Below are 11,367 nucleotides of genomic sequence, written 5' to 3' on the forward strand. Positions count from 1 at the left end.
AGGGGTGGGGGCACCTCTCCATTGACAGCACTAATGAGGGAGTAACAAATGACTTTGGCGCCGAATGTGGTGGCAGAAAGGAGGCTCGGGGAAATAAAAGAAAAGAGAGAGGGGATAAAACGGGGAGGGAGTGCGTAGCGACGAAACAAAATAAAATATAAATGAAAGGGAAAAATAAAAAGATACGAACGCAAAACGCCCTACGTAGAGTCGGTGTCACTACTCTAACCTCAGCAGATTCCCTCTTCTCCTTCTCATTCGGACGCACAACACATCAAGCTCAATACATTATTCGAAGAATGCCGTTTTTGTCTTATCGGCCGGACAGTACGGCTCCTCATACACTATCCACAGCCACCCACCTCCACCGTCCCGATTCTCTTTCCCCCCCGCCCCCCAGGTTCTCCTATGGAGGATTCGGCAAAACTTTTTTGGTAATGCCCACGGCCCCGTCGCCTTCTCCGCGTGCAAAGGGACAAGAAAGGGGGCCCTGCACAAGCGCCCCGGCCCCGCGCCCGGGCACAGCACAGCTCAGCCGCCGAGCCGCACGGCAACGGGCACGGGGGCGGGAGAGCGGGAGACCATCAAAGTTTAAACGCGCGTGCTCTCCGTGAGATAAAGTCCAAAGGCCAAAGGGGTAGCGGCAGCTGGGCAATGAGCCGCATCGGAGAGCACCCTCGCTCCCTCCCTCCTCACCCCTCGACCCGCCACCCCCGGCCCCATCCAGTCTCGCCTCTTTTCCGCGTCTGGCCGCCGCAAGTCACGCAGCCGCCCCGCCTCGCCCCGCCCGGCGCACAGGTCCTGCCCCGTCACGTGTACAGTATCGCGCAGTCTATCGGCCCGTCTATACGGTCGTCCCGGTCGTCCCTATTGGAGCCGGCGGAGCAGGGCGGCCGATATCCGATTACAGGCCGATAATTAATATCGCGCCGACGACGGCAGGAGCGGAGCGGCGTCGTGCCGTCCACCACGGCCGCCCCGCCCGGTCGACTGACTCAGGGGCAAGGCAAGAGTAAAGGGGATGATTTTGTGCCGCGGCGGCCATGGCTGGCACGGAGGGGCAGTCAACCTCACCTCCAGCGGGGGCGGGGCGGGGACGGGGTGGGGGCGGTGCAGAGATCAGATCGGGAAGATAACTCATGTCTACCAGGGTGTGAAGATTCGCAGCGCCGATTAAAACGCCCGGGCGCCATCGTAGCTTAGCTAGCGAGGAGGATGAGAAGCTGCGGGGGTGGATACAGGGGAGAAGGGGGAGACGCGCCACGACCAGCACACGGCACGTGTGCGGGGGGTACGCTGACTTACTATGTCGCGTTTTCTTCGAATTCAGGGACAATTTGTTCCAGAATACTGTGAAGCAGCGTGAAGCTAATTTTTTTTAACAGTTAGAAAAACGATCGATGGTCAAAGTTGCCCGCTGTTCCTCGTGGTTTGAGCGTTGTTCTCCATGTCTATCCGCTGTCCGCAGACCGCGAGTGTCCGGACCTGGACCAGCTGGCCATCGGCAACGTGACCACCACGGGCCGCTTCTTCGGCGACTCGGCCACCTACACGTGCGAGGCGGGCTTCCACCTGGTGGGGCTGCGCGTCCGCACCTGCCAGGCCGACGGCAAGTGGTCCGGCCAGGCGCCCACCTGCAAGAGCGGTAAGGTGTCCAGCTGCAGCTGAGGTGTTATTTGGACACCCACATTATTCATCGTTTATCTGAACGTTTCGTTTTTGAAACGAGCGGTACGGTGCTAGAGTCGTGTTGTACTTTTTCTCTCCAGTGTACTGCCGCACTCCGCCGCCTATGGACCACGCCCGGCACAGCGCGCTGCCCGCCCAGACCACGTTCGACGTGGGCACGACCCTCAAGTACCAGTGCCACTCCGGCTACGTGACCAACGGCTTCCCCACGGCCAAGTGCCTGGCCATGGGCGGCTCGGCGTCCTGGTTCGGCCCGGACATCTCCTGCGAGCGTGAGTATTGGCACACCCGTCCTCGACCCCGGTCGCGCCGCACACTCGCTCAGACGACGGTGGCCGTGTTGCAGCCCGGACCTGCGGGCAGCCCGCCGACCCGGAGAACGGCTGGCACAAGGCCTCGTGCTACACGTACACCTGCCGCGCCACCTACGAGTGCGCCAAGGAGTACGAGCTGGTGGGCCGGGCCGAGCGGACCTGCCAGGCGGACGGCACCTGGAGCCCCAAGGACCTGCCCACCTGTGTGCGTAAGTGGCGTTCCGACCGAGGTTCCGAACCGAGTTCCGAACCCCCCGAGCCCCGAGGGGAGCTCGACGACCCCGCGGGGACTACCTTCGCGCCCGAGTGAGCGAGCGAAGCATTCCGAGTTTGATTAGTCACGATTATTATTAAAATTAATAAATTTGATGTTGCTTAAGTGTTCTGTCGGCCTTAAAAAAGAGAGTAGAAAATGTCATTCGAAAAAAATGGCCCATGGAATCAAGTAGGATCGCTGTTTGCTGTTCATCAACTACTATTCATACCTCATTTTTCTCTGTCTTCTCTCCCCCTCTGTCCTGTCTGTTCTGTCTCCCTGTATTCGCTGAGTCCGTTGTAGAGACTTGATGATTGTGTAACTCGTAGAATCGATTTGGAAACCTCAACAATGTCACCCACGGTATGACATAGTTCAATCCGTCAACATGTGACATTTTAGTTGAAAACTTGGGAAGTAGGCACATGACTCGCATACGTCCAAAATTATTTTTTTAATTCAAAAAATATCAATGTTTACTCCCATGATATTTTTTGGCTGCAAGAGTAATTTTTGTCGGCTTCGAGCAAATTATAGGAGGTGCCTCGATTTCGCCCAAGTTCGGTAGCCTGTATTTAAGCCCGTACTGCCAGGCATGTAGTTTTAGTCGTCGCCATCACCACTCTCATCTCATTCACGACGACAGCTAGTCGAGTCTTTACGATCACTGCCTCCTCAGTGGGAAATGGACAATATGCCAATTGACGTTAGAGGAGAGAGAGAGAGACAAGAAGTGTCTGTTTCCACAGCAGCACCGAAAAAGCAGGCAGAGAGGATATTTACTTAGTTCTCTTTTCTCTTTCCGATTTTTATTTGTAGCACTTGACAGAGTCGCGTTCCTTGTATGGACTAATGATTTGTGCTTTCCAGTGCTGTTTAGTGACTCTTGCCCCTTAGGTTGCGGAGAGGACAGCTCGACCTGCACTTAACATTAACATGCGCCTGTCTTATAATATTGCTTAACGTGCTATAGGCTAATAAGAGAACAGATGCATCTCCTTCATCTAACTCTCGATCTCAATCTTGACTAACTGTGTTATCCTCTCACTTTTCTTTGCACATTGTCCATGTGTATTTCTGGCTAATACTGTATTATTGGTGTGTTTGATGTTAATTTGGACCTTCAGGCTGTACGACAGGTAAATATTTGAACTAGAAAATAGCACCTGCATCGAACCCCATACGCGAAAGCACTAGAGTAGTTGGCTAAGATCCACGGTTGCTAGAGGACTTAGACCGGCTCGGGGCGGTGCCGGGGCTTTCCATTTCTAGTTCAAACCGCAAACCAGACGACCCAAATAACTCCTGTAGTCCAAGCATATAGAAACCGTTAATATACATTCAGAACCTGGCGGCTAAACTTGTAATAGAATTAATTAATCATTAATTTTTCGTCGCTGGCAAATGTCGGTTTTGTTGCAGTATGCCTCTGCGGCACTCTCGTTACCAATAGTTATCCGGGGTGAGCCGTGTGCTGTACTTTGTGTTAATTTAAGTGTCTCTGTCAATAATGTTCTCAATAAATTATTGAGAAGAACACACTTTGTTTTATTTCTGTATGGCCGGCCACTTCCTCGGTACGGGCATAAGTGGGCTCACAGACAACGGTTTCAATATCTTAAATTACCTCTTAAATATGAATGGCACTCGGAAATCGTCCATACGATTTTGACGTGCAGAGACTCCCGTGTGTTAGCACGGTGGTTACCTTCTGTTCCTTTTGGACAGACCACGGCGGGAGTTGCGTGGCAGCCAATGAGGACAATTTAACTGCGGTCTACTAACGAAAAACGTTCTCATTAGTAAACTTTGATCAGCAATGGCACGTTGGGGTTGAATAAGCTGCCAAAAATCCAAGGGAGGGGAAGAACATTTACGATCAAAAATGTAAACTTTATGGAGCTAGCAGGCCAGCGCCTCGAGTCACCGTGCCGACCGACCCGCCTAGCTTACGTAGAGGCACTTTGATTTCACCCAACCAAGTGTCGTGCACATCAGGGGCTGGACTGCATATTTTGCACATTAAAAAAATCTCGAAATTAACAAAAACAGTGGTCGTTTCACACTAATTACGCATGGGACATTTTCCGCTGATATTTGCATAACGAGTGTCATAATTGTCATGATCGTTAAAACCGCTTACCAAAGCGTCGTGTTATGCCGTCCGTAGATTGTCACTGTTTGCACACTTGCCTATGGCGCCCCTATGGCTTGCAGTGCACTACACAGGCCGAGGGGGAAATCACTCCAGATGAGAGTGCACAAGCTAGAACGTTAGTACACCTGAGTACATCATATTTTTGTGTCGTTGCAAAACAACTTTTACATTATTACGTTATTTTTGTGATATTACGCGAGTTCTCTAACCATTAAGGCGCCATTATTACGCGTTATTACGCTGCTAGTACACAGTAGTACGTCAGTACAAGCATGGGTGTACGAGTTAGTACGCAAGTGATTTCTCCCTCGATACAGGCAGCTATATCGCATTGTGGTCGCACGACAAAATCCCCGGACGACGGGTGTAGCGATCAAAAAATGAATAAAAAAAGAAAAAAAAGAAAATATTTCAGAACTTGTTTTACTCTTTAGCCAAGCACGACGCCTTTTATAATTGCACTATGTGTCCATGTCTGGTTCAGATTTATTTTTAACAGAGTTTGCATGGCGAAATTGGAAACATTCTAAAATAGTCACAACGACGTTAACCCGACGAAACCCTGACGGTACATGTTCCCTAAATAATGCATTTTTAGTCACAAAACAAGGCTCACGGAGGACTTTTCTGTTTCCTAGCACTCACTACACCCTCAGCACCACCAATATTAGCTGTAGCGACCAGTAGATTTCTTTTCATGTAGCTGACTTTAGGCAGAACGCAATCTCATACATAACATGAACGTTTTCTGTCTCATCAGTTTTCCGCTCCTTTCTCACATTTTCTTGTTCATTTTCATCCTGGCATCCTCACCAGTGATCACGAGAAAGTCTTTGGGCATTGCGGGAAACAAGTTTATCGAAACACTGACGACTTAGTCGTTAAATCCAGATCTGCTACTGAAGCTAAAAAGGCCGCGCCATACAGAGGAAAAAGTTGTCTTCTTCGCGACAACAAACCCCTCAAATTTTTAAAAACAATTTTATTTGAATTCAGTTTTACCCTTTTGTTTTACTTTTCCTTTGATTATAATAATTTGATTATAAGAGGAAGTATACTTCCGAACGCAATGGGGAAACGATACAAATATAATTTCTACCGGCCTTCTTATTTTTTTCTGGCAAATTTCGCGTGGTTCTTGTATGTAGAAATGGTCTGTGGTTGCGCAGTGGTTGCAGAGGTGGAGTGTCCCGCCCCGGAGAACCCCACCAACGGGCGCGCCATCTACACGCGCCAGGCCTACAACTCGGTCGTGTCCTACGAGTGCAACTACGGCTACTCGCTAGTGGGCGACTCGACGAGACGCTGCGGCGCCGACCGCCGCTGGTCCGGGCACAAGCCGGCCTGCCAAGGTGAGTCACCATCAAAACCTTTACTACACTATTCAACTCTGCTGGCAAAGCAAGGGGTTACACTTGTTTTCTTAACCTAGAACCTAGGTTTCAACTAGGGTAAATGAAATCCAATAATAGGCCCCTTCTGAACCTATGAACGATTTCGGCTGTGTATCAGTCGCATACGGAAATGCATACTACTATGAAAAACGAAAATAACCCTTTGTTTTACCAGCAACTCAAAGTGCATCTTGTGGAATGAGGCAGATGATGCAGCTGATGCACTCGCGCGCCCGACTATGACACGCAGTGGCGGCCATTTCCGATATGTTTGGCATTTGCGCAACTTTTTGACGAACTCGCTTTATTTACTTCGGCTGCCTTTCGAGGCTTTCACTCCGCGCACTTCTAAGTTAGAGCGCACTCCAACACTACCCTCTTTCCTAGATCCACACTGTTCGGTATATAGAGCGTTAATTTAAAGGCTTCTTGGCAACAATGACATCAGCCAAAGCTCTCTTTTTTTCTGTTGTAATTTAAAAATACAAAGCCGTAAAGTTTGCGCTCTAATATCTTTACAGTGTGCTCATGCGTGAGAGGTCTGCATGCGAGGCACGCATGGCGACTTTTACCGCACGAAGACGAGAAAAAGAGCATTTATCACATATGAAGAAACGGGGTAATGGAACAGATTCACTGACAATGGACAATGTTTGAAACAAATGACATGTAGAGATCAATTGCGGAGACCCCGGGCCGCTGTACAACGGATGGCTCGAGAACTTAGAGGGAGGCACGTTGCTGGGCGCCTCCGTCATCTTCCGCTGCAAGGAGGGCATGCGCCTGGAGGGGAATGCCTCGTCCGTCTGCCAGATCGACGGCCACTGGCGCTACCCGACACCCCGCTGCATGGGTGAGCCTGTAGTGCATTCACTTAGCTTCACTGCCGCAAACCTACCCCCCGGTCACGCGCTCACAGAGAAAGGCTCTCTCAGCTGGCTCACGGGAGAAAGGCTTTTGCTTTCGGCGCGGAATCAAACCGGATCCGTCTCTCCCTCACTCTTGCTGAGCGCGTGTGATGCACTGTCATGAGCCTGGCTTTGTCTATCGGCCTGATTAGCTTTGCTGAAAGCGGGCTGAAAGCTACCCCTCCTTTAGGGAGAATGGCATCTTGGGTGAGGATGCAACCCTGAGTGCCACCTTGGGGGTCACCATGAGCGCCGCTATCATGAGTGCCACCTTCGAGGTCTACCTTTAGTTGCTTTCTTTCCAACTTCGCTTCCCTACTTGAGTGACACTGTGATTGCCACCTTCAGTGCTTCTTGAGCAGTGTCACCTTAAGTGTACACCTTGAGTGTCACTTTGCGTCGCGTAACAGGGATTGTACAGAAAGTACGTCTGCTTTTCACTTTTTATTCATTCCGCGTTCCGTGAATGATAAGAGCTCGGCGCCTGCGAGACACAGGGTAGGCCACCCCGCTGTACGCGCATGCGCTGAAGGCGAGATGGTGCCTACCTATCAGGCGCTATGAGACCTTGCCGACGCTAAACTTGGCAGGCTCGAAACGGCGAATTGCGGACGTACTTTCTGGATGATTCCTTAATTCTGGGCCCATACCAGGGGGTGCCTAACCCGAGTCCCGCTCTAGGGGTAGCCTCCGAGGGGTCCTTCACTATAAATTGTAGCGTGCACCGATTTTTCTATTTTTCTTGATTTTTTTGTAATTTTTTGTAATTTTTTGTGATTTTTTTCTCACTCTTCGTTATTTTCTTTATGATTTTTTTTATGATTTTTTCGTGATTTTTGATTAAGTTTTTATGATTTTTTCGTGATTTTTCTAAGGGTGTACACTGAATTTTTTGAGTCAAGGACCCCTCGGTAACCTCGCTCACCGCTTCTCGTTCACATTACCTGCTTGTTGTCGCATTGTGCCGTTGTCCTCCGCCCGCCCGCTCACCCCGTCTGCATGCAGCGCCGTGCGTCGTGCCCAAGATCATCAACGGCACGGTGTGGCCGCGGGGCGTGATGAGCAACTCGACCGACGACCCGCTCACCATGAGCACGGACGGCGCGCAGACGGTGCCGCACGGCGAGCAGCTCATGGTGCGCTGCGAGCCGCGCTACGAGTTCCTCAACAACGGCACGCCCGTGCTCTGCAACAACGGCACCTGGACGCAGATACCCAAGTGCCAGCCAGGTAAACTCAGATTCACCAGGTTTTAGCAATAATTGTTCATAGTTCTTTTATCAGAGAGTAATAAAGTTTTGTGTGTTGGTGAATAATTGACAATAATAATTGATCAACTCTTTGTCTGGGGTGGGTTGTTGGAAGGATGGATGGATGGATGAATCCGTTTAAGCCTTCGCGTTCTCGTGTATTTTGTTTGTTTTGTTTGCTTGTTATGTATGAGCGTGTGTGTGTGTGTGAGTGTGGAAAAGGGGGGGGGGGGGCTAGGTAGGGCAATTGGCAGCGCCGGGGTGGTGGGGGAGGAAAGAGCTCGAAGTAAAGTTGTTTTCTCAAAGGACCTAACTGGCGAGTCTCTGGGGCCCTTCTGTCCGGAGTGGGAACGCAGTGCTAGTGGTATTGGTGGTGGCGCTCGGGCTGGCGGTGGTACTGGGGATGCTTGGCGGAGACCGATGGTCGATGGTGATGACCAGACTGCCGGAGCTCCCCACACTGCTGTGGAGCTCCCCCGCTCCAGCCGCGGCTGGAATGGCGGCGGTAATGCGGATGAATGGCTTCATTCGTGGAACTGGAGGAAAGAATAGCGATGCCCTCAGCCGGGCCCGAGCGGCGCGGAGCTGCTGGAGAACAGGTTGGCGGCGCGCCAGCCTGCGCCAGAGCCCCGCTGGAGGCGGCAAGGGGACCAGCCACATTCACATTCGCGTTCAAATTCACATTACTCCTTAGGCCGCACAGTTTTTCTGGGAAGGACAGCGACGACGACGACGAAAGCGGCAGGGGGGAGTCGATCGCATCGCATTGGTTAAGGGCAGAGCACCTCTCCGACGCTCTGTGCTCGCCACACCATGGTCATGGATGCTTGTCTGTCTGTGTGCACGCGGCATGGATTGCATCGTGTGCAGCGCGCTGCAAGCGCATGCCCCGGGTGCCCCGCAACGGCTACGTGATCGCGCCCAAGACGGACCACGGCATGCGGGCGCGCTTCGCCTGCCGGGACGGCTTCACGCTCCGCGGCCAGGACGTCACCGAGTGCTCCTACGGCAACTGGTCCGGGGAGATCCCCCAGTGCGAGGAGGGTGAGGAGACGGGCCGCCCAGAGCGACATGGCGTCGGAAATAATAATATCGGAAGGTTATCAGAACAAGGTCGAAACGACGCGATTTCTGTCGTTTTGACATCGTTCCGATAGCCTTCCGACATGGCATTTCGCACTGGGCACGGTCCAGGGGCCGAGGGGCCGCCCCTCCGTCGTACTGACTGGCGAGTCGCTCCCAACCTCATCCCCCCTGTCCTTTTTGCAGTGTACTGCCCGTTCCCCGGCTACGTCGAGAACGGCAAGGTGATGCTGGTCGGCAACATGGGCCTGTACGACTACCGGCCGTACGTCCGCAAGGTGACCAACAACAAGCAGATCATGTACGACTGCGACAGGGGCTACGTGCTGGCCGAGGGCCCGCCCGGCGCCACCTGCCTCAGCGGCGACTGGAGCCCCAAGCAGCTGCCCAGGTGAGACCGCGCCTGCTGGCTCGAAACATGTCCCATCTCAAAACTCCTGTTTCTTTAAAACAAAATGTTGGTGAATCCGCGCGCGAATTTGCCTAGTCTCCTGCACTTTAATTTCCAGTGCACGTGTTTGTTGTGTGACGTCAATATGGGCGGCCTTAACGCGCTTAACAGGTCCTGGCCGCGGGCCGGGCGGCTCTACACCGCGGGGCTCCCGGTGCGCCCGTCCGCGGCCCGCGGTCTGACCGCGACACGCCACGCCACGCCACGCCACGCCCCGCCACGCCACGACGCGTGCTAACAGCCCCCGGCTGCAACGTGCCCCCCGCGTCTAAATTTAGTCTTCTCACGTGTCGATGCACTCCGACCGTCACCTTGGCCTTCCTTGATTGTTCTGACCTCTCTCTCTGCTAAACTGAACGCTTTTATTTCTTTGCCGTTATTACTGTTCACGCCTTATTGCCGCACTTACTTTGCTGACCGTGCGCAGGTGCGTGCCGGGCAAGCACCCCCGCCTGCGGTGGAGCCGCTCGGTGCGCCAGCGCCGCGCCGCGCTCTACGCCGCCCGGCTCCGGGCGCTGTCCTCCTGGTCCAGCGAGGGGAGCAGGTGAGCGGGGACGGGAGCTGGGAGAGAGCGCACCTGACGCTTGGTAATCGGCAATAGCCACCAGACTGGCCGACTGAAAATAGACTTTAGGCACGAGACCGCTTTTACAATGGACGCTGGGCAAGTGACGATCATTTTTAGAACCAGCTGACGACTACTTGCATTTGACAATAAAAATTGGCTATCATTGGCACCAACAAACTGATGACAATTGGTGGTTTTCAGCTCGTCCTCCGGCGGCCACAGCGACAACGAGGAGAGCAACCACGTCGTGCACCACCACCGGCTCACGGCCGCCACCCCCGCGCCGTCCGTCGAGTTCCAGCCCTGGGGAGCGCCCGTCATGGACCACGACACGTGAGGCCGGAAACGTTTTACCGTCTCGTTTGCTTTTTTCATCTTATTCCGCGCTCGTTGTACACCGCGGTATACTCTGTTTGGCCGGCAGTGTCCAGGACAGCAGCCTGCTGCAGCCCTCGGAGGCGAGCCGCGACCTGGTGAGGCACTTGCTGGGCAAGAACCTGTCGCCGGACGGGCAGGACCACCCGCGGGGCCACGCGCGGGCGCCGCAGGACTCGGCGCACGTGGCGGGCAACCCCGACATGCGACACAGCGACAGCCACCCCGTAAGCCTGCACTCCCGTCTCCCTCCCCAAAAAAACTCGCCGCCGGTTGCTCGAGCTTCAACCGAGGAGACCTTAACTAGAAGTACAAGCGTAAACCAATTTTTCTTTTTTCTATATTTTTTTTTCACTTTTTTCTGATTTTTGTGCGGTGCAGTTATATGCAGGAATACTTTACCGCACGTTTGGTTTTCCTACCCCAGGGGGCCGTAGCGCCCAACGGAAAATGCAGGTAGGCAACACGCACGCCTGCGTGCGGTACAGCATAACCACGACGACTGGCGGGTTCGCCTACCCCAGGTGGCCAGAGCGCCTTACGGGCAGTGCGGCAGTGTAGCACTAAGCTTTAGACGTGAATCACCTCCGTGCAACCGGTAGTTAAAATACCTCTTAGAGCCGGACTCACTTTACCTATACAATTATGAAAAATGAAAAAAATGTGGGCCCTACCCACCCCGCTTTGACACGGGGACCCGCCTGTTTAACTTCGGAGTTCGGTATGGGATCCGGTGTTTTCAGGCTCCCAGCTGAGGGCCGGGTTTCTTGACTATCTCACTCACACCGGAGTTTACAGCCATCGACTAGGTTCCCACCAGCCCGCATGACCGGGAATGGGGGGTAGGGCGGAGGGAGTTAGAAAGAGAGGAGACGGGCGTACGGTGGTTAGCCTGTACTGCACCCAGATGCGATCCGAGCG

General features: G+C 53.2%; 1 protein-coding gene across 6 annotated transcripts in view; it reads left to right on the forward strand.

The window, feature by feature from the left end:
* LOC113209590 (uncharacterized) overlaps window positions 1-11,367 on the forward strand; it is a 32,419-nt gene that overhangs the window by 13,203 nt on the left and 7,849 nt on the right. For 3 of the 6 annotated variants that reach the window (XM_052267262.1, XM_052267261.1, XM_052267265.1), the window contains exons 4-14: window positions 1,469-1,645; window positions 1,770-1,961; window positions 2,036-2,212; window positions 5,587-5,769; window positions 6,485-6,664; window positions 7,725-7,949; window positions 8,840-9,013; window positions 9,239-9,443; window positions 9,931-10,047; window positions 10,273-10,404; window positions 10,496-10,673. In XM_052267262.1, the coding sequence (XP_052123222.1) occupies window positions 1,469-1,645; window positions 1,770-1,961; window positions 2,036-2,212; window positions 5,587-5,769; window positions 6,485-6,664; window positions 7,725-7,949; window positions 8,840-9,013; window positions 9,239-9,443; window positions 9,931-10,047; window positions 10,273-10,404; window positions 10,496-10,673 (1,940 nt within the window). The remainder of the gene's footprint in view (window positions 1-1,468; window positions 1,646-1,769; window positions 1,962-2,035; window positions 2,213-5,586; window positions 5,770-6,484; window positions 6,665-7,724; window positions 7,950-8,839; window positions 9,014-9,238; window positions 9,444-9,930; window positions 10,048-10,272; window positions 10,405-10,495; window positions 10,674-11,367) is intronic. The other 3 variants (XM_052267263.1, XM_052267264.1, XM_052267266.1) reach the window with 3 other exon arrangements.

The sequence above is a fragment of the Frankliniella occidentalis genome, unplaced genomic scaffold (assembly GCF_000697945.3).
Source record: "Frankliniella occidentalis isolate FOCC.00 unplaced genomic scaffold, Focc_3.1 Scaffold49, whole genome shotgun sequence".
Lineage (NCBI taxonomy): Eukaryota > Metazoa > Arthropoda > Insecta > Thysanoptera > Thripidae > Frankliniella > Frankliniella occidentalis.